Here is a 23,321-nt window from a genome sequence, read left to right as displayed (position 1 = left end):
ATCTGATTAACCTGTATCTACCCCAGCACCTAGAATAATGTTTAACCTGTAGTAAGTGCTTAATAAATATCATCATAATAATAATAGCAATTCACTTCAGAGGAAGTACTGAGTATTGCAGAGTAATTTAGATTTCATGATTCCCTCATCCATCATGGATTCTTCATATGATGAGGTCTCCACTCTCTATTAATAATAATAATAATAATGTTGGTATTTGTTAGGCGCTTACTATGTGCCGAGCACTGTTCTAAGCACTGGAGTAGTCACACGGGAATCAGGTTGTCCCACGTGGGGCTCACAGTCTTAATCCCCATTTTACAGATGAGGTAACTGAGGCACCGAGAAGTTAAGTGACTGGCCCAAAGTCACACAGCTGACAAGTGGCAGAGCTGGGACTCGAACCCATAACCTCTGACTCCAAAACCCGTGCTCTTCCCACTGAGCCACGCTGCTTCTGCTCTACCGCATCAACCGCCGGGGACTCGTTTTTCCCTTCCGTTTTCAAATCCTTGGTCCGCGCTTTACAGTCCTGCAGAGTGCCAAGTTGCCCGTCCAGTGTCAGTCTAGCCGTCCGCTCTTGACTGTGGCTTACCTGGGTTTTATATGTTCTCGACGGTTTTCTCCAACAGGAAGACCCTTCATGCACGTCAGTGCTACTGACCTGGACGACCCCTCCACGCCCAACGCCCAGCTCTTCTACCGCATCCTCGCCCAGATCCCCAACCCAGGGGTGGAGATGTACTTCCAGGTGGATAACCAGACGGGGGCCATCTCTATCACCCGAGAAGGTACGTCGACAGCCCGGCTTAGTGGGTAGAGCACAGTTCTGGGAATCAGAAGGACCTGGGTACTAGTCCTGGCTATGCCACGTGTCACCTGTGTGACCTTGGGCAAGTCACTTCACTTCTCTGGGCCTCAGTTACATCACCTGTAAAGTAGGGATTGAGACGGCGAGCCCCATGTGGTACAGGGACTGTGTCCAACCTGATTAACTTGGATTTACCCCAGTGTTTAGAACAGTGCTGGGTACATAGTAAGCACTTAACAAGGACCGTAGTCGATAAAGAAGACAGCTGGTCGTTCTCCTTGATGGGTGAAAATTGTAGCCTTTTAGGCCTAGGGCAGGGACTTCAGAACACAGGTTCCTCTCAGAGTCATTTTCAGTCGATCGATCGATCGTACTTAATGAGTGTTTACTGTGTGCAGACCCCTGTACTGAGCGCTGTAGAGAGCACAATACATTGGAGTTGGCAGAACATTTCCTGCCCACAGGGAACTTCCAGGCTGCAGGGGGAGACAGACATCAGAATAAATTACAGATTTATATGTAAGTGCTGTGGGGCTGAGGGTGGGGGGATTTTTAAGAGCTTAAAAGGGTACAAATCCGAACGCATAGGTGTCATGGAAGGGAAAGTGAGTAAGGCAAATGAGGGCTTAGTAGGGGGAGGCTCTTTGGAGGAGATAGGATTTTAGTAAGGCTTCAGAGGTGGGGGGAAAGGGGAGGGAGTTCTAGATCAGAGGAAGGACGTTGGCAAAGGGCTGATGGCGAGACAGGCAAGACTGAAGTACAACGAGTAGGTTGGCATTAGAGGTGTGTTTGTGAGTTGGGTTTTAGTAGGAAATCAGCAAGGTAAAAAGTAGGAGGTGGACAGCCGACTGGGTGCTTTAAAGCCAACGTAAGGAGCGGGCGGGCAATCGATCAATCGGTCCTATTTACTGAGCTCTTACTATGCGTGGAGCACCGTATTAAGTGCTTGGGAGAGAACAGTATAAGGCACTTGGTGAACATGTTCCCTGCCCACGGTGACCTTACGGTCTAGAAGGGGAGACAGATATTAATATAAACCAATAAACGAATTATAGATTTGTACAGAAGTCCTGTGGGGCTGGAGGAGGAGTGAATAAAGGGTACAAACCCAAGTGCAAGGGTGACACAGAAGAGAGTGAGAGAAGAGAAAAGGAGGGTTTGGTCAGGGAAAGCCTCTTGGAGATGTGCTTTTAATAAGGCTTTGAAGGTGGGGAGAGTGATCGTTTGTCACATATGAAGAGGGAGGGAATTCCAGGCCCGAGGCAGGATGTGGGCGAGGGGTCAGCGCAAGGTACAGTGAGAAGGTTAGAATTAGGGGCGCAAAGTGCGTGGGCTGTGTTGTAGTAGGAAAGCAGTGAGGTAAAGTAGGAGGGGCCAAGATGATCGAGTGCTTTAAAGCCTACGGTAGGGAGTTTCTGTTTGAGGAGCTGGATGGACAACCAGTGGAGGTTCTTGAGGAGTGGAGAAACGTGGACTGAACGTTTATGTAGAAAAATGATCTGGGCAGCAGAGTGAAGTATGGACTGGAATGGGAAGAGGCAGGGAGGTCAGCAGTGAGGCTGATGTAGTAATCACGACAAGATAGGATCATTGCTTGGAGGAATGTGGTAGCATTTGGATGGAGAGGAAAGGGGGGATTTTAGTGATGTTATGAAAGTTGGATGGACAGGATATGATGACAGATTGAATACGTGGGGTGAATGAAAGATGAGTCAGAGATATTGCCAAGCTAATGGGCTTGTGATGCAGGAAGGGTGGTGGGGCTGTCTACAGTGATTGGAAAGTCAGGAGAAGGACAGGGTTTGGGTAGGAAGATAAGGAGTTTTTTAACATGCCTGTTTTGGACCTGTTAAATTTGAGGTGTTCGTGGGTTATCCAAGTAGAGATGTCCACTGGAGGTTCTTGAGGAGTGGGGAGATGTGGACTGAATATCTGTCAGAAAAATGATCCAGGCAGCAGGGTGAAGAAAGGACTGGAGTGTGGAGAGGCAGGAGGTCAGCGAGAAGCAGCATAGCGTAGTGGAAAGAGCACAGGCCTGAGAGTCAGAAGACCTGGGTTCTAATCACAGCTCAGCCACAGCTTGCTGGGTGACCTTGGGCAAATCACCTAACTTCTCTGTGCCTCAGTTCCCCCAACTGTAAAATGAGGATTAAATACCTGTTCTCCCTCCTACATAGTCTGTGAGCCCCATTGCAGGACTGAGACTGTGTTCCACCTGATTAACGTGTTCCTACCCCAGCGCTTAGAACAGTGTTCAACACACAGTAAGCACTTAACAAATACCATTCAAAAAAGGCTGATGCGGTAGTCAAGGCAGGATAGGATAAGTGCACGACAGGTGCTTGGAACAGCATAGTAGCATTTTGGGACAGGAAAGAGAGGATATTAGTGATGCCGTGAAGGTAGAACTGACAGGATTTTTTTTTGGATTAAATGCGTGGGTTGGATGAGAGGGATGCGTTGAGGATAATTCCAAGGTTAAGAGCTCATGAGACAGGGAGGATAGTGGTGTTACCTACAATGATGGAAAAGGGGGAAGTCGGAGTCGGGGTGGGAAGACGAGGAGTTCTATTTTTTTCTTTGCTTTTATCCATTCAGGGTCTAAGGAGTTGGATGTCAAGAAGAATAACAACTACCAGTTGTTTGTCATGGTGACAGACATGGGAGGCCAAGGAGACAATGCCTTCAGCACCAGCACAAATGTGTTTATCACCATAGAGGAGAATATTTGGAAAAGCCCAGATCCCATTTACATTGCAGAGAACTCTACCGAACCTCACCCTTTGAAAATCACACAGGTAGTGCCCAACTATCGACTTTGTCTTGAAACTTCTCTCCTCCTCTTCTTGCTTTACCTCTTTCTCCTCCTCTCTTTCCTCTTCCTCTTTCTCCTCTCTTCATGATCTGAAAGCATGAGTGAAGCTTTTCTTTTCCCACAGCACTACGCTAAAGGAGCTAGCTTGAGTCACCACCTTTCTAGGAGTTTACAACCTAAGACAGACAAACGGCACAATCTGGTGGAAAGTGCTTGAGCCTGGGAGTCAGAGGACCTGGGTTCTAATTCTGACCCTGCTACTCGCCTGCTGTGCCTCTCACAACTTCTCCGTGCCTCAGTTTCCTCATCTATGAAATGGAGAGTTAATGCCTGTTCTCCCTTCAACTTAGACTCTGACTCCTGGGTGGGACATGGACTGTCTTGTGTTTATCCCAGGGCATAATAGTGATTGATATAATGATTTTTAAAAGTACAGAGATATAAAGAACATAATGCTAGAACTTGCCCAGTGAAGATCTTGGAAAGAAAGTTGAAGATCTTTCCCAGAACTTCCATTTGTTCGTTCTAGTTGGAGACTTTTTGTCCCAAATCACTGCGCTGACAACATTTAACGTGTTCCCTATGTGTTCCGGAAAACCGAGGAACCTGGGCTGAGGCCCAGAACAGACTGCTTTGACACAGGTGTGAAAAAGTGAAATAATGATTGTGCTCGTGGTGGAAATTTCTAACTCCCACCATGCCAGAGTCTGTGGCAGACCACAAAGGCCAACCCTGCAGGCGAGTTTATTTGTTAGCAGTTTTGTTTAGAAAACTCTTCCATCATCTAGCTATGTACCTTACTCCCCGAGATCTCAATACCGACACCAGACTAAACAATCAGAGGAAGAATTTGCAGTATTTACCGATCACTTGACTCGCCTAAACAACCTCAAGAGAGCCATTTAAAAAGTAGGGTTTTTTGGTGGGGGGTTTCTGGCAGTAACCTTTCTTCAGAGGTGGACACTGAAAGTTTTTGGTAGGTCATGGCCCAAATCTCAAATTTGATGGGTTGCAGGGGACTGTGTGTAACTTTATATCACTACTTCATTAATCAAGTGGTATTTATTGAGTGCTTGTGTGTTCGTGGAGATCCTATTCCGTTTTGCCTGTGACTGTGCTGCACCGGTTTTTCAGATGTATGTTCTTTCCCCAAACTCGGATGTGCCCCATTTGAATTCACTGTAGAGCAGATGCTTACCTTTATCTTACCATTATTCATTGTCCTCAGTGCTCCCCCAGAAAGCTGAAGCCTCGTTTCAGCCCTCGTAAAGCCATCTCGATGTCAGAGCCTCCTTAGGAGGCCACGCTATCTTGCCATCCGAGGTTGAGTATGACTTGCCGGTGATGCTAATGAAATTGCTTGAGAAGCCAGTGAGACTTCTGTGGTAACATCAGGGTTCCTTGCCATAGAGAAGGAGAACACCATCAAAGCTTCATAGAATTTCAATTTGGTTTGACGTTCGGTACCCCACTGTCACCAAATTCCGTTTGTCAATTCTGTTTGGGACGCAGCGTGTCCTAGTGGATAGAGCAGGGACCAGGGAACCAGAAGGACGTGGGTTCTTATCCTGGCTCCAAGTTCAAGTGCTGGTTGAACTTGGATAAGTCACTTCACTTCTCTCGGCCTCAGTTACCGATCTGTAAAACGGGGATAAAGACCGTGAGCCACATGTGAGACAGAGACTGTATCCAACCCAGTTAGCTTGTATCTACCCCAGTGCTTAGAACAGTGCCTGGCTCACAGTTAGCGATCAACACATGCCACGATTATTATATTTTTATTATTAGTAATAATGATGATGATAATCGTCCTGCCAAGGACCTGCTGGTCTTTTACATTTAATTTTTCTACTTTGTCCTTGTAATATTGGGTACTGCCTCACCTGGGTAGCTGAGTTTGATGGGGGCAAGTTCTATGGTTACAGTGAACATTTTTGGTTGTGTTTCCCTGTCACGTAACCCTAATGTCCTCCAGCTTAATATTAGTCCACAGTGCTTCCTTGATACAGACATCGCTCATCATTATCTAAATGTCTTCTAAATGTTTCCAAAGCACAGTCATCAGCACGCAGCAGATGGTGAATGACCTTCTTAAAGATTTTTGCTCATGTTGATTTGAGTTTCCTGGTAGATTAGAAGTGTGGTCTGAGCCCAACTCCAGGCCTCAAGCCTTTAAGCCCTTCAAATCCTTCGAGCATGGCAGCACGAACTAGGTTGAAGGTAACTCCGGTCCGCGGATGAATCGGTTTGTAAGATCTATGAAGACGGGTTAGTGGTTTCTCCTGGAGCAAGGAGAATCTTTACTAAGTCAAACATGAAACATTCTGAAAAATACAGTTAAATGGTCCAAAGCAAATCCACGTGTCTGCCAACTCTGTGGAACTGTACTCTCCCAAGTTCTTAAAACAGTGCTCTGGGCATAAAAAGTGCTCAATAAATACCACTGAATGAATGAACTAGATACCCAGTTTTTTTCCAATAAAAACCAGCTATTGAATCGTAAGATAAAAATTATATCCTTTATTTTCTTTTCACCCATCTCGGCTCAGCCATTAAAACCTTTCCAACATTTTCAAGCTTATGTCTCTGGTCATTTGTGAAACTGCAGGTGATGTGGAATGACCTGGGTGCACATTATGAGTTAGTGAACAAGGAGAAGCAGTCTCGATTCCCATTTTCAGTTGACCAAAATGGATCAATTTATGCCACCCAACCCTTGGATAGAGAAGAAAAGGAGTCGGTGAGTCATTTTAATGAATCTCAAATGTGGGGGGCCAGAGTCCCAGACTGAATAGCAATGTGTGAGGTTGGGAGCTGAATTTTCCAACAGAACTAGGGAAGGTTAAAAGAAGAAAGCAAATTTGACTTGATATGGCTCCTGCCTTTGCAGAGATGTCCTAATTGCTGTTTAATTGAACCTTTTCTTATTATTATTATTATGCATTCATTCAATCGTATGTATTGAGCGCTTACTGTGTACAAACCATTGTACTAAGCACTTATTAGGCTGTGAGCTCAATGTGGGCAGGGAATGTGTCTGTTTATTATTGCACTGTACTCTCCCGAGCACTTAGTACAGTGGTCTGCACACTGTAAGTGCTCAATAAATACGAATGAATGAATATTATTAGCCTATTATTATTAGTCATAATGTCAGATGTGTTCAATGTCTAGGGACCCACAGAGTAGGGGTTTATTCAGAAGATTTTGCTTCCTGAAATATCCATTTCTGACCAGGAATAGCAAGTAGTGCCAAAGCAGAATTCATGAGGATAACAATGGGCCAATCTGGATATAACTTCTCTGGATTTGCCTATCTCGCTAATTCTGCCTTCCCTTAACTATCCAGAAACCGGGATGTCGGCACACCTGTCTGCCTGTCTGCCTGTCGGCACGTCTGTCTGTGTCCTGGGTTTCTATGGGACCGAATCCCGTCCCTCACCCCATCTCCACCACTCCCTGCTCCTGTCCTGAACCCAGTCCCTGAACTGAGGAAATAGAAAAACAGTATGAGAAGAGAATGAAGCAGCCATTTTCATTACTTTGACTTTCAGAAGAGACGCAGCGATTGATTTTTGCATAACTCTGACCTTGCTGTTGCAGTATGTATTCTACCTAGCTGCCCTGGATGAGATGAAAAAGGCACTGGCAAGACCTTTGGAAATTTTAGTCGAAGTCATAGACATCAATGATAACCCACCTGTATGCCCCTCTCCTGTGACCATATTTGAAGTTCAGGAGAATGAAAAAATAGGTAAGAAATGAGACTATTGAATGACACCTCCCTAGGGCAGACACTCTTCCCTTTCACTAGGCGATTGCTGTGCTCTCAAACTCCCTTTTGTCGGCATGTGTTCTGTGAGTTAGAAGAGCAGACCAGGCATGTTGACCTTTCCTAAATATGGCTTTTTTATGGTACTTGTTAAGTGGTTCTTGGGTGTTAAGCACTGTACTAAGCTCTGAGGTAGGTATAAGATAGGCTGAACGCAGTCCTGTCCCACAGTCTAAGTTAGAGGCAGGAGGATTTAATCCCCATTTTGTAGATGAGGTAACTGAGACCTTAGTGAAATGACTTGCCCAAGGTCACACAACAGACCAGTGGGGGAGTGGAGATTAGAACCCAGGTCCTCTGACTCCCAGGCCTGTGCTCTTTCCATTATGAATTCAATTGCATTTATTGAGCGCTTGCTGTGGACAGAGCCTGAACTAAGTGCTAGGAAAGTACAGTACAACAATAAACAGTAACATTCCCTGCCCACAATAAACTCACAGTCTAGAGGTGGGTGGTGGGGGGCAGAAGGGGGGACAGACCTTGAAACAAATAAAGTTACAGATATGTGCAAAGTCCCTTCTCAGGATCACACCTGGGGAGTTTCCAGTCCTCTACCAATCTTGGCTACGGGAGAGAGAGTCAAGCAGAGGCCTGTCTATTCCATTCCTTGCTTGGCCAGTGGAAGGCAATCTGCTACGAGTCAAAACTCACCCGTGCTGGGCGGCAGTGGCACGGGAGAGAGTCGAGGGCAGAGACTCAAGTTTACTGTGCGGGAGGAGGCAACGGGAAACCATTTCTGTGATTTGTACCAAGAGAGCTCTACGGATCCACTACCAGAACGATTGCTGATGGAGAGCGGGGCGTTCTGGAAGAGATGCGTCCGTGGCGTCGCTATGGGTCAGGGGCGACTCGACAGCATAAGAGGAGACATAAGTGCTTTGGGGCTGGGAGGAGGGGAAGAGCAGAGGAATTAGCCTTCGTTAGGCTACACTGATTCCCTATAAATCATTCGGTGTCTCTAAAGCTGCCCTCTTACTCCCAGAGGGTAAGAATCAATGCCAGGCCATGTCTGATGAACACCCACTGTGTGGATCCACCTGGCAGGATAGGACGGTTTCAGCCGCAGGAGCCGAATCCCAGACAGACTTTAGCCCCAGGGGTAATCCTAGGTTCGAGTCCGTCTGTAGTTCTGCCTACTTTTCTGCAACAGACTTTTTTCCTTCCCTGCTATCGCTACCCTCCTATCTTCCCACTTTTCCCAAGAGTTCTGGTGACTCTCTAACTAAAGGAAAAGTTTCCGTCAGCGCGTATGCACGAGGTTATGTTCAGTGGCGAGAATTCCCCAGAGGGATCTGGTAAAGTCTTCAAGTTTTTGAATGTAGAGAACCTAATGACCACCTGATTTTCAGCTATGCTGAAGTCACAACACATCTCTACTTGGATGTCCTCCCGTCACCTCAAACTTAACATGTTCAAAACTGAACTCCTTATCTTCTCACCCAAATCCTGTCCTCCCCGTGATATTCCCATCACGGTAGACGGCAGCTCCATCCTTCCTGTCTCAAAAACCCATAATCTTGGCGTTATCCTTGACTCCTCTCCCTCGTTCAACCCATGTATTCAATCCATCACTAAATCCCGTTGGTTCCACTTTCACAACATCACTAAAATCCATCCTTTCCTCTCCATTCAAACTACTACCACGCTAATAGAGTCATTTATCCTATCCCGCCTGGATTACTGTATCTGCCTCTTTGCTGACCTCTCACCCTTCTGTCTCTTCCCACTCCAGTCCATACTTCATTCTGCTGCCCATTTGGTTTTCTACAAAAATGTTCAGAACATGTTTCTCCACTCAATAATAATGATAAGAAGAAGAAGAATGGTATATTTAAAGCACTTACTACATGTCAAGCACTGTTCTAAGCGCTGACCTCCAGTGGTTGTCCATCCACCTCTGAATCAAGCAGAAACTCCTTACCATAGATTTTAAAGCACTCAATCACCTTGCCCCCTTCTAATTCATCTTGTTACGCTAACTCAGGCCGCACGCTTCGCTCCTCTATTGCCAATCTTCTCACTGTGCCGCAATCTCCTCTCTCTCTCCTGATCCCTTGTCCATAAGCTGCCTATGGCCTGGGACACCCTCCCTCCTCAAGTCCAACAGACAATTACTCCTCCCCCCTTCAAAGCCTCATTGAAGGCAGATCTCTCTCAAGAGGCCTTCCCTGACTAAGCCTTCTTTTCTTCTCCTCCCATGCCCTTCTGTGTCATCTGGACTTGCTCCCTTAATTCATCCCCCCTCCCAGCCTAGAGTACTTATGTACATATCTGTAATTTATTGATTTATATTAATGTCTGTCTTCCCCTCTAGACTATAAGCTCATTGTGGGCAGAGAATGTGTCTGTTGATTGTTATAGTTTACCTCCCGAAATGTTTAGTACAGTGTTCTGCACACAGAAAGTGTTCAATAAATATGATTAAATGAAGAACAGATTGGTAAAGTGGCGAGGCACTGGAGGATGAGGGTTTAGGCCAGAAGAAGAATTGCCTGACAGGGAAAGTTGTTGGGCATTGAAATGAGAAGCTGGGCATTGTCTCGATAAATTAGTATTAGATAGATGACTTCTTTATGACCCTCTATATAAGGTCAATTATGCAACATCTTCCTTGTCACTGTCATCATCACCCTCACCTTTATTAATAATTAATGACTATTATTAATAATGGTACTAATTAGAATAATTATAATAATAATAATGTTGGCATTTGTTAAGCGCTTACTATGTGCCGAGCACTGTTCTAAGCGCTGGGGGAGATACAGGATCATCAGATTGTCCCATGTGGGGCTCACAGTCTTCATCCCCATTTGACAGATGAGGTAACTGAGGCCCAGAGAAGTGAAGTGACTTGCCCAAGGTCACACAGCAGACAAGTGGCAGAGCCGGGATTAGAACTCCTGACCTCTGACTCCCAAGCCCAGGCTCTTTCCACTGAGCTGTGTGCTCTAATGAGCAAACGTGATCCCCTGTCCTCAATAAGCTTAGAATCTAGTGAGGGGAGCAGACATTAAAAAAATATATATAGCAAGAAGTAGGAAGAAGTGAAAGTGATATGCGCGTGAGGTAGTACTTGTGAAACAGATTGTATAAAGCACCTAGGGGAAGTTCTAAGGGAAGTCGTAAGTACTTCAGTGCTTATTTGGCCCAGAAGTGCTCTAGAAGCAGCAGGAGGGATGTCAGTCCAGTTGGGTGAGGTCTGACTGAAAGCCTCCACCCTGGCCTCATCCACCTTTGACCGGTGGACCCATCTTCCTTCGCCTTCCGGTGACGAACTTGTTCGGGACCGTAAAAACGCTATCTTGACCCGGAAGGATCAGGGTCGCGCTCTCTAGATGGACGAGCTGATACCTGTAATAGTTCCGTGGACTTGCTGCCCTGGCAACTTTAGATCCGTTCATCTTTGCTTAGTGATGCAGCGTGCCAAGGATAAGTGACAAATGGCCCCTACGGGCCCGGTGTGAAAGAATAAATTAATTCTCTGCCATAGAGGTATCCATTAAGGCCTACTGTCTCTCGACCAGATGTACCGACAGTATTTTACAGGCCCTCAGCTCTAGTCATTTGGGCCGGTTAAATGATATAAGCTCTTTCTCCAGGGCCGGAATGACCAACTGATTTCCATGTTTCCTTTTCCCGAAGGCAGCAACATTGGAGTTCTGAAGGCTTCCGATGCAGATAAAGAAGGTAGCGGCAATTCCTTTCTGAGTTACAGAATCTTGGAGCAGATCCCAGAGACCTCCGGCAAAAACCTCTTCCTCCTTCAGTTGCACACGGGGGTTTTCCAGCTGGCCCAGAGTTCGCCGAAGAAGCAGGATGCCCCACAATACAACCTGACCGTGGAAGTGTCCGATAATGGTCAGTATTGCCCAGTCCATCATCAACAATTGGTGACCGATCGGTACGATTCGTTTGTGTGCCTTGGTTTTTCTGGTAAATTGTGGGATGTGCTGGTTTTAAGAGATCTCTGCTTTCTGATTTTATTGTTTGACGGCGGGGACAGTTGTTTGTGGAGTGAGCGGAGGTCGGGTCAAGGCAAGAAAGTGAGGGCCTCTCTGCCTCGTCTCCTGATTGGAAACGGGAGATTAGCCCACACTGCGGGGACCCCTCCTCAATTCAGGACCCCTCCTCAAGTCACCTTTCCCATCACGCTTCCTTATGGGGTTGGAAAATCACACCCAGCTGCCCTTTGTTTTCTGGGCTGCCCAGGAGGAGGTCTAATTCCTGGTCTGAACTCAACCTATTATTGTTCTTTTATTTTTTCAGTGGTATTTGTTAAGAGCTTACTATGTGCCAGGGACCGTCCCAAGTGCTGGATGGAGACGGGCTAATCAGGTTGGACGCAGCCCCTGTCCCACCTGGGGCTCACAGTCTTAATTCCCATTTTTACAGATGAGTTACCAGAGGCACAGAGAGGTAAAGTGACTTGCTCAAGGTCACACAGCCGACAAGTAGCAGAGCCGGGATAAATAATGTTGGTGTTTGTTAAGGGCTTACTATGTGCAGAGCACTGTTCTAAGCGCTGAAATAGTAATGTTGGTATTTGTTAAGCGCTTACTATGTGCAGAGCACTGTTCTAAGCGCTGGGGTAGATACAGGGTCATCAGCTTGTCCCACGTGAGGCTCACAGTCTTAATCCCCATTTTACAGATGAGGTAACTGGGGCACAGAGAAGCTAAGTGACTTGCCCACAGTCACACAGCTGACAAGTGGCAGAGCTGGGATTCGAACCCAAAACCCCTGACTCCCAAGCCTGGGCTCTTTCCACTAGAGCTATGCTGCTTCCCAGGTCCTTCTCTCCCCCCAGGCCCGCGCTCTATCCGCTAAACTAGGCTGATTTTTGTGGGACTAGGCAGTAGGGGAACCGTCAAGTGGAAATATTGCTATATTTCCTGGCTAGCTAAAGCATCCACAGAGGCCCAGAAAGACACACAAGCACACACACACACAGTCAATCAATCACTTGTATTTATTGAGCTCTTATTGTGTGTAGAAAACTGTACTAAGCGCTTGGGAGAGTACAGTATAACAATATAACAGATTTGATAGACATATTCCCTGCCCACACTGAGCTTACTGTCTAGAGGGGAGCTTACAGTCTGGGCAGTCTGTATACACACACACATACATCCAGAGATAGGAAGAAAAGGAGAGAGAAATCGGGGGACGGTGCCAAAAAATATACCCACACAGATACTCTCCCACCCGCGAGCTCTCCCTCCTCCACCGACACATAATCACAAGACTGTCCGTCTCCCCCGTTAGACCGTAAGCCCGTCAAAGGGCAGGGACTGTCTCTCTCTGTTACCGATTTGTCCATTCCAAGCGCTTAGTCCAGTGCTCTGCACATAGTAAGCGCTCAATAAATACTGTTGAATGAATGAATGAATGGCTTATCTCAGAGATTTCTGAGCACAAAGAGAAGCACCTCAACCCTACCATCTCCGCACCGCAGCCCTCCCGGGGACCCGAACAACTGGAGGAGTGACAGCTGCAGTTACTGCTCTTGAGGATGCACCATTCAGTTCATTCATTTGATCGTATTTATTGAGCTCTTACTGTGCGCAGAGCACTGGACTAAGCCCTTGGGAATGTATAATATTCTATTTCTTCGCTATTGTTTTAATGAGATGTTCTTCTCCTTGATTCTATTTATTGCCATTGTTCTTGTCTGTCTCCCCCGGTTAGACCGTAAGCCCGTCAAAGGGCAGGGACTGTCTCTGTTACCGATTTGTACATTCCAAGCGCTTAGTACAGTGCTCTGCACACAGTAAGTGCTCAGTAAATACTATTGAATGAATGAATATAATACAACAATAAACAGGCCAATTCCCTGCCCACATCTAGCTTCCATTCTGGGGTGGGGGAGACAGATGTTAATAGAAATTATAGATACGTACGTAAGTACCCTGGGGCTGTTCCCCAGAGACTCCTGGGGGCCCGTGACCTGCGTGCCCTCAGCTTCTTGCACCGGAAACACCCGGAGAACGGTTCTTACAGGCACCTTTAAGGCTGGTGGATGTAGCGTCACCTCAGCATTTTTCACACAGTACCTCCAGTTAGACTGTAAGCTCGTCCCTCTAGACTGTAAGCTTGTTGTGGGTGGGAAATGGGTCCGTTTGTTGTTATATTGTACTCTCCCAAGTGCTTAATACAGTGCTCTGCACACAGTGAGTGCTCAATAAATACCATTGAATGAATGAATGAATGAATAATGTACTCAGATACCCCATAAAGGAAGAAATTTAGAAATTTCTTTCACAAGAGTCCCCAAATCTGAGCCAAGCCCACACTCTTAACATCCCTAAAGCTCTGTGTGTGAAAGAATTAGAGAGAGCCTTGTTAGCTCTGGTGGTTAGCATTTTGTGCTCTCCTAATCCAGAGCCTGGACCTTGACCCTTAATAATAATAATAATAATAGAATTAAGCACTTAATAATAATGTTGGTATTTGTTAAGCGCTTACTATGTGCAGAGCACTGTTCTAAGCGCTGGGGGAGATACAGGGGAATCAGGTTGTCCCACGTGAGGCTCACAGTTAATCCCCATTTTACAGATGAGGTAACTGAGGCCCAGAGAAGTGAAGTGACTTGCCCACAGTCACACAGCTGACAAGTGGCAGAGCTGGGATTCGAACCCATGATCTCTGACTCCCAAGCCCGGGCTCTTTCCACTGAGCCACGCTGCTTCTCTAATTATTATTATTATGTGTCAAGCGTTTTTCTAAGCACTGGAGTAGATACAGGCTCATCTGGTTGGACACAGTCCCTGTTCCACCTGGGGCTCACACTCTTAATCCCCGTTTTACGGATGAGGTAACTGAGACAGGGAGAAGTGAAGTGATGTGCTCAAGGTCAGACAGAAGACAAGCAGCAGAGCCAGGATTAGAACCCAGGTCCTACTGAACTCCCAAGCCTGTGCACTATTCACTGGACCATGCTGCTTCCCTGACCCCTTTGCCAGGTTGGAACCCTACAGGGCAGAAGGAGGTCAGGCAAACTGGTGATGGGGTGAAGGATAGAAGGCATTGGAGCTGCTGATAATCACAGGCCGCAGCTGTTGACTGGGTTGGGGTGAAGGGGACAATCAGTTACACCATCACAGAAATAAAAATAATGTGGTATTTAAGTGCTTACTATGTACCCACACTTTACTAAGTACTGGAGTAGATGAAAGATAATCAGGTCCCACCGACATGGAGTTCACAGTCTACACTGGAGAGAGAGTAGATATTTAATCCTCATTTTGCAGAGGAGGGAACTGAGGCACAGAGAATAATAAGAATAATAATTACAACAAGAACAACAGTATTGGTTAAGCGCTTATTATGTGTCAAGCACAATGCTAAACTCTGGGACAGATATGAGGTAATCAAGTCTCCCGTGGAAGCCGCCGTCTCAGGCAGGAGGGAGAACAATTAGTGAATCTCCATTTTGCTTACGAGCGAACTGACGCCTAGAGAAGTTAAATGACTAGCCCAAGGTCACAGAGCAGATGGATTCTAGAGATGGGATTAGAACCCAGATCCTCTGCCTACCAGGCCTGTGCTCTATCCGCTAGGCCATGCTCCTTCGTTATATGTCCTGTCGGCCTCAGTCCAGCCCAGAACTTCTTAGTCTTACTAGGTTGTATTGTGGCAGAAAGGTCCAAGACCCAATCCTGATGTTGATTTGCTCACGTGCGAAATTATCATCAGGACTTTGAAGAAGATGCTGGCATATTTTTTCAACCTGCCGTTTGGCTCTACCTGCAAGGAGTAAACCCAGTTTGAGCTTCCCCACCTGTGCCATTTCTTGACTGCTGCTTGTTTTCAACATATGGATTTTCAGTAAAGGAGTTTAGTGATGACATGACTTTGTTTGGTTTTTAGTGTTCAAGACCAAATGTGCCGTGCAGATCAATATTATTGATATCAATGATCAGATTCCCATTTTTGAGCAGTCTGACGTGAGTATTTTATCATCTGGTTTGTCCCGTTATAGATTCCTTTATCTGATACTTTTCCTGATGCAGCGAATGATTACAAAGTAAGGGAAGAGCGGTGACCTGTTTCCAAACCACAGATTTTAACAGGTGCCTCAGATGAGTAAATTTATGAATTGTAAGAGGTTGCAATTATCTCAGTGATATTTAGTAGAAACATTTAAAAATTCCTCTTGATGTCAGGAAATACATGTGAATACGTGTGATATTAACCTTAAGACGGCAAGATGTGTTTCCTACAAGCAGTTGACTCAAAAAAGTAGAAAATGGGTATAGATTTATTAAAATTTTTATTGCTTTGTTCCTTTGTGCTTCATTTTATGCATTTAATTTTGCAAAAAGACTGTGACTCATTGTAACATAATTTTTTCCAGAAAAAAAGTCCACAATTTAAGCTGATCTGACAAGAATATGCCAGAGAAAAGAAAAATATACCTATTTTGTAGTATTTGTTAAGCACTCACTATGTGCCAGGCACTGTACTCAGCACTGAGTGCTGAGATAGATAGAAGGTAATCAGGTTGGACACAGTCCATGTCTCACAGAGTCACAGAGAAATTAAGTAAATTGCCTAAGGCCACGCAGCAGACAAATGGTGGATCCGGGATTAGAACGCAGGTCCCTGATTCCCAGGCCCAGGCTCTGTCCACTAGGCCATGCTGCTTCTCACTCTGCACCTTTAAGACACAAACAAATAAAATAGGCTTAAAATATGCTGAAAAATTAGTTGAATTGGTAGGGTGACTATATAAGGAAAAATTAAATACACTGCAAGGAAAAATACAATTGCCTATTATTGTGAGAATGCAGCTATTCTTTCAGTAATTCCCTTAAAAGGAATATTAAAATGTTTGGGGGCTTTTTTGTTTTGTTTCGCACTAGTCTTAAACCCTTTTAGCTGACAAATTCACTGGGTCGGCTTTGAAGTTAATCCTTCAGTGGATCCCCCTAAATATAGAGATTACAAATCCATAACTCTAGTTAGATTTAGGACATGACAAACGGCCTGGGATTTACAAGGATATTTTCCCGGTAGTAAACACCAAGCAGTTGCACGATGAGCACCGAGAGTAAGTCGGTGTAAAATTCATCCACCTGGTTAAGAAAATCTTCGGCTGGGCCTCTTTTCTTTTCCTCCTTCCAACATTCCATGCCAAAGACAGTTCCCAATTTCCAGGCTGTGGGTGAATGTTAATATGTGGCCAATCTGCAGCTCTTCCTCAATTGCTTTACGGGTTACAACATCCGCTTTATTATTTATGATTCTACCACTGTTCCAGTTATTTGGGTGACGACACCCCTACCCAGGCGGGCCTGAGGTGGGGAAGGTCTGACGCCCACCCCCAACCCCTGCCTGGTTGCCCCTTCTCACTTCTGTCGCTCTCCGCCGGACTGACCCCGGGAACATCCGTTCGGGTTTAAGGATTTTTCTGGGGGTGTGGGATCCCTAGCCGCCAGCTATATCACGGTTTTAGTTTACAGCGAGTTCACACGGTTTGGTTGTCCCTGATCTGTGCGTTAACAGAGAAAGTGGCATCTAGTGCAAATGCAAACCGAGGTGGATTATAATAATAATAACTGTGGTATTTACTTAGTGCTTACTATGTGCCAGGCACTGTTCTAAGCCCTGGAGTAGACACAAGATAATTAGGTTGGACACCGTCCCTGTCCCACATAGATCTAACGGTCTTAATGCCCATTTTCCAGATGAGGGAATTGAGGCCCCAAAGTGAAGTAACTTGTCCAAGGTCACATAGCTGATGCGTGGTGGAGCTGCGATTAGAGCCCGGGTCCTTCTGACTTCCAGGCCCGTGTTCTGTCGTTCATTTAATGGTATTTATTGAGCGCTTACTGTGTGCAGAGCACTGTACTAAACACTATCGCTAAGCCACAGCTAAGACCGTCTGCCAAGTCTGTGCCCTCTGGAGCGAGCAGAATTGTTAGGATCCAGCGTTTTTTCCCATTGAACATTTTCATGTGCTTTTTTCATTATTTGCCTCCTCAGTACGGTAGCCAGACAATTGCTGAAAATGCTCCAGTCGGAACCACCATATTGAACATCCAGGCCAGAGATGGGGATGAGCCTTTCACCGGAAGCTCTAAAATCATATACAAGATAATCCAGGGGGACCCGCACGATACGCTGGAGGTTGAAACAGATCCCCAGACCAACACAGGATATGTCAAGATCAAGAAGGTGAATAACCTGGGTTAGCGGGATTTGTTCTCATGAACATGCGGTAATGTTTCTGCCTGATGTCTATTTGGTCTATCGGTAAAGAGAGGAACCGTGACAGAGTAAAATTACTGCATTGTAATCATTTCCTTGGAGTGAGTCAATATCGACAGAGATCAAGTCAGCGTTTTTAATATTCGCAGGTTGGTCAAATGCAAAATAGCAAAGTATGGATTTCTATATGGCTAACAGAATTTTAAAAAAACCTTTAATTTTGGTGACCCTCGAGCGTTTTCTTCCCACACTCCATATTTATTTCCGCCGGCTTTCATTTTTATATCCAACTATTCTTTCCTCCCCTTCCCCGGAGCTTATGTTTCTTGATCATCGTCGTCTTCATCCATAGGTTTGATGAAGCAGGTACTCTGCTTAAGAGATTGTACTAGATTTATGTATCCACTTGAATAAATAAATCAATAACTAATAAGCCATTAAACATATAAGATTCCAGAGAAGGCTGAGAAGAAGACACGACTGATGTGGTGTAGGGGTTGCTTTCATCACATCTTTTAATCCTTGCACTTTCTCCCTTCTCCACCCAAATAGTTGTCATTTCAGTTAGGCATTTGACAACCCAGCCCGGGTGCAGAGCGCCAAACCAGGTTTGAGGGACAGAGCTCAGAAGAAAGACTGCGGCTCACTGCCTTCTCTTCCTTTCGGATGTCCCCGAGCCCCCTTCCCCCACACGCTCAGACTTTGTTTACCTCACAGCAGCTGTTACTGTGCCAACGACCAGCTCTGGGCCTGTGGTTTGCACCTCACCTGCTCCAGACTGCAGCATAGGAAGCCCTGCTCCACAAATTCAGAAACACAGTTACTGGTTCTTTTTTCCTTTTTTAATAGTATTTGTTAAGCCCTCGCTACGCCAAGCGCTGAACTTAGCACTGGAGTAGATACGAGGTCGATAGGTTGGACACAGTCCCTGTCATACGTGGCTCTCACAGTCTTAACCCCCATTTTACAGATGAGGTAACTGAGGCGCAGAGAAGTGAAGTGATTTGCCCAAGGTCACACAGCAGGCAAGTGGCGGAGCCGGGATTGGAACCCAGATCCTTCTGACTCTTAGGCCCGTGCTCTAGCCACTAAGCCAAGCTGCTTCTCAGTTTTCCCATCTGTAAAATGGGGGGAAGAGTTGCAGGGACTTACCTTACAGGGCGCCTGTGTACATTAGCTGGAGTCATTTGTATTAAGCTTCAGCTTGCATTTGGCATAGCGGGGAGAGATGCCAAAATCCCAGAACAAAAACGAAATGAATAATAATGTTGGCATTTGTTAAGCGCTTACTATGTGCCGAGCACTGTTCTAAGCGCTGGGGGAGATACAGGGTAATCGGGTTGTCCCACGTGGGGCTCACAGTCTTTATCTCCATTTTATAGATGAGGTAGCTGAGGCCCATTCATTCATTCAATAGTATTTATTGAGCGCTTACTATGTGCAGAGCACTGTACTAAGCGCTTGGGATGAACAAGTCGGCAACAGATAGAGACAGTCCCTGCCGTTTGACGGGCTTACAGTCTAATCGGGGGAGACGGACAGACGAGAACGATGGCACTAAACAGCGTCAAGGGGAAGAACATCTCGTAAAAACAATGGCAACTAAATAGAATCAAGGCGATGTACAATTCATTAACAAAATAAATAGGGTAACGAAAATATATACAGTTGAGCGGACGGGTACAGTGCTGTGGGGATGGGAAGGGAGAGGTGGAGGAGCAGAGGGAAAAGGGGAAAATGAGGCTTTAGCTGCGGAGAGGTAAAGGGGGGATGGCAGAGGGAGTAGAGGGGGAAGAGGAGCTCAGTCTGGGAAGGCCTCTTGGAGGAGGTGATTTTTAAGTAAGGTTTTGAAGAGGGAAAGAGAATCAGTTTGGTGGAGGTGAGGAGGGAGGGCGTTCCAGGACCGCGGGAGGACGTGACCCGGGGGTCGACGGCGGGATAGGCGAGACCGAGGGACGGCGAGGAGGTGGGCGGCAGAGGAGCGGAGCGTGCGGGGTGGGCGGTAGAAAGAGAGAAGGGAGGAGAGGTAGGAAGGGGCAAGGTGATGGAGAGCCTTGAAGCCTAGAGTGAGGAGTTTTTGTTTGGAGCGGAGGTCGATAGGCAACCACTGGAGTTGTTTAAGAAGGGGAGCGACATGCCCAGATCGTTTCTGCAGGAAGAAGAGCCGGGCAGCGGAGCGGAGCGGGGCGAGAGAGGAGGAAGGGAGGTCAGAGAGAAGGCCGACACAGTAGTCTAGCCGGGATATAACGAGAGCCCGTAATAGTAAGGTAGCCGTTTGGGTGGAGAGGAAAGGGCGGATCTTGGCGATATTGTAGAGGTGAAACCGGCAGGTCTTGGTAACGGATAGGATGTGTGGGGTGAACGAGAGGGACGAGTCAAGGATGACACCGAGATTGCGGGCCTGCGGGACGGGAAGGATGGTCGTGCCATCCACGGTGATGGAGAAGTCTGGGAGCGGACCGGGCTTGGGAGGGAAGATGAGGAGCTCAATCTTGCTCATGTTGAGTTTTAGGTGGCGGGCCGACATCCAGGTGGAGACCTCCCGGAGGCAGGAGGAGATGCGAGCCCGAAGGGAGGGGGAGAGGACAGGGGCGGAGATGTAGATCTGCGTGTCATCTGCGTAGAGATGGTAGTCAAAGCCGTGAGAGCGGATGAGTTCACCGAGGGAGTGAGTGTAAATGGAGAACAGAAGAGGGCCAAGAACTGACCCTTGAGGAACTCCAACAGTTAAAGGATGGGAGGGGGAGGAGGCTCCAGCGTAGGAGACCGAGAATGATCGGCCAGAGAGGTAAGAGGAGAACCGGGAGAGGACAGAGTCCGTGAAGCCGAGGTGAGATAAGGTATGGAGGAGGAGGGGATGGTCGACAGTGTCAAAGGCAGCAGAGAGGTCAAGGAGGATCAGAATGGAGTAGGAGCCATTGGATTTGGCAAGAAGGAGGTCACGGGTGACCTTAGAGAGAGCAGTCTCGGTAGAGTGGAGGGGACGGAAGCCAGATCGGAGGGGGTCTAGGAGAGAATGGGAGTTAAGGAATTCTAGGCATCGATTGTAGACGACTCGTTCTAAGATTTTGGAAAGGAAGGGTAGTAGGGAGATAGGACGATAACTGGAGGGGGAAGTGGGGTCAAGAGCGGGTTTTTTTAGGATGGGGGAGACGTGGGCGTGTTTGAAGGCAGAGGGGAAGGAGCCCTTGGAGATTGAGTGGTTAAAAATAGAAGTTAAGGAAGGGAGGAGGGCAGGGGCGATGGTTTTAAGAAGGTGAGAGGGAATGGGGTCCGAGGCGCAGGTGGAGGGGGTGGCACTTGCGAGGAGGGAGGAGATCTCCTCTGAGGATACTGCAGGGAAGGATGGGAAAGTAGGGGAGGGGGTCGTTGGGGGGGAGGGGAGAGGCGGAGGGGTGACTTTGGGGAGCTCAGACCTGATCGTGTTGATTTTCGTGAGGAAATAGGTGGCCAGATCATTAGGGGTGAGAGATGGGGGAGGGGGAGGAACAGGGGGCCTAAGGAGAGAGTTAAAGGTCCGGAACAGTCGGCGGGGGTGACGGGCACGGGTGTCGATGAGGGAGGAGAAGAAGCTTTGCCTGGCGGAGGAGAGGGCAGAGTTAAGGCAGGAAAGGATAAATTTGAAGTGTGTGAGGTCGGCTCGGTGCTTGGACGTTCGCCAGCAGCGCTCAGCAGCTCGAGCATAGGAGCGTAGGAGGCGGACGGAGGAGGCGATCCAGGGCTGTGGGTTAGTGGCGCGAGAGCGGCGGAGGGAAAGGGGGGCGAGAGAGTCGAGATGAGTAGAGAGGGTGGAGTTGAGAGCGGAGACCTGATCGTCGAGAGTGGGAAGAGAGGACAGGGCGGCAAGGTGAGGCGAGATGCTATTGGAAAGACGGATGGAAAGGCCCAGTGAAGTGACTTGCCCACAGTCACCCAGCTGACAAGTGGCAGAGCCGGGATTCGAACCCATGAATCCCTGTCTGCTTGTTTGGTCAGCTGCCTGCTTCTCCCTTTTAGAACAAATTTGAGGGGGTATGGAAGCCAGAAGAGGCCTGTAGTGTGAGAAGCAACAAGAGGGAGCCCACTCCTTCCCCAGACACCAGTTATAAGCAATCATTCATTCATTCAGTGGTATTTATTGAGTGCTTACTGCGTGCAGAGGACTGCCCTAAATGCTTGGGAGAGCGTGGCTCAGTGGAAAGAGGCCAGGCTTGGGAGTCAGAGGTCATGGGTTCAAATCCCGGCTCTGCCACTCGTCAGCTGGGTGACTGTGGGCGAGTCACTTCACTTCTCTGGGCCTCAGTTCCCTCATCTGTAAAATGGGGATGAAGACTGTGAGCCTCACGGGGGACAACCTGATTCCCCTGTATCTCCCCCAGCGCTTAGAACAGTGCTCTGCACATAGTAAACGTTTAACAAACACCAACATTATTATTACAGCGCAACGACGAACAGACACATTCCCTGCCCGCGACAATCTGAGCTAGACGTTGACCAAAGCTGAGCCGGGGTTGGCCAGGTGGCTCTCTATCTGGGAAGTGTTCCTTACTGCCCAAATGCCATATGGCTATTCCCCGATAATAAGCGGTATTTTCAAATGAGTTTCCTCCGCGACTCTTTCGCCACCTGAGAAGAAAGGTGCCGAGCGGCGTAGGGTGGGTGTCTCTGCGATGTGGGAGATAACGAGGAGAATTTTCCCTCTTCTTCCATTCCCTACATTTAAAGGGGGAAGTGTCTTTATACGGTAGCAAATCCATTTCCCATAATCGTCCAGGGCAGGAGGAGGAGCTGGCTCCAGCAGAGCACGTTCACTCTCCTACTGTCCTCCGCAGCAGGGGGATGAGCACGTTGCTTACCGGGACCTCGACCTTCCCCCCGGTCCAGCGGCCGGCTGGGCTTCTCTCCCTTTGCTCTAGTCAAGTCCCGCCTTGGAAGGAAGGAACGTGAGTGGGGTGAGCAGGTAGGCTGGCTTTCTCACTTGGCTTGGGTGGATTAACGGCGAGTGTCCTGAAGGATTTGGAAGAAAGAGCCGGGCCCATTTGGGTTGAGAATAATGAACTGGCCCTTAGGTCATAAAAAATGCCTTAAGTGTACAGCTATATGGCTCTTTTTCAGATGACTAAGTTGGTAGGACTCCCCAGGGCCCTGCCCATTAAACAATAAATGGACTCTGTACTAGAGATTATCAGTCACTGCTGTTGTCCCACCGTGCTAGCCGAGTGTTTCTGAAGAATTTCAATCCCTTCCTCCATCAGGTTATTATCCCCATTTCTATTTTCACACGGTGGGGTATGAGCATATGGGATTTCTCACCGCGGGAAGTTGTGAGGCGAGACAACATCTCTAAATTCAAGAAGGGACTGGATAAAATCATGGATAAAAGTTTGGGAATAGAGCATTACAGGGAAAAAGTAGGGATGTTAGAAAGTTCACCAGTGCATGAGGCCGGGAGTCAGAGGACCGGGGTTCTAATCCAAGCTCTACCACTTGCCTGCTGTGTGACTTTGGGCAAGTCACTTCACTTCTCCGTGTCTCAGTTTCCTCGAATGCGAAAGTGGGGCTTCAGTACTTGTTCTTCCTCCTACTTAGACTGTCATCCCCATGTGGGACAGGGTCTGTATTGGGACTGATTAACTTGAATTTTCCCCCAGTGCTTAGAACAATGCTTGACA

At 47.3% G+C, this 23,321-nt stretch overlaps 1 protein-coding gene across 1 annotated transcript in view; it reads left to right on the top strand.

Annotated features, from left to right (window-relative positions):
• CDH17 (cadherin 17) overlaps window positions 1-23,321 on the top strand; it is a 73,839-nt gene that overhangs the window by 28,212 nt on the left and 22,306 nt on the right. Inside the window, exons 5-11 of the mRNA XM_029062162.2 lie at window positions 633-791; window positions 3,410-3,609; window positions 6,235-6,366; window positions 7,230-7,380; window positions 11,101-11,316; window positions 15,328-15,404; window positions 17,446-17,637. Of these exons, the coding sequence (XP_028917995.1) occupies window positions 633-791; window positions 3,410-3,609; window positions 6,235-6,366; window positions 7,230-7,380; window positions 11,101-11,316; window positions 15,328-15,404; window positions 17,446-17,637 (1,127 nt within the window). The remainder of the gene's footprint in view (window positions 1-632; window positions 792-3,409; window positions 3,610-6,234; window positions 6,367-7,229; window positions 7,381-11,100; window positions 11,317-15,327; window positions 15,405-17,445; window positions 17,638-23,321) is intronic.

The sequence above is a fragment of the Ornithorhynchus anatinus genome, chromosome 4, assembly GCF_004115215.2.
Source record: "Ornithorhynchus anatinus isolate Pmale09 chromosome 4, mOrnAna1.pri.v4, whole genome shotgun sequence".
In the NCBI taxonomy this organism is placed as follows: domain Eukaryota; kingdom Metazoa; phylum Chordata; class Mammalia; order Monotremata; family Ornithorhynchidae; genus Ornithorhynchus; species Ornithorhynchus anatinus.
Note: the sequence above shows the minus strand (reverse complement) of the source record. Positions and strands in the feature narration are given on the sequence as shown.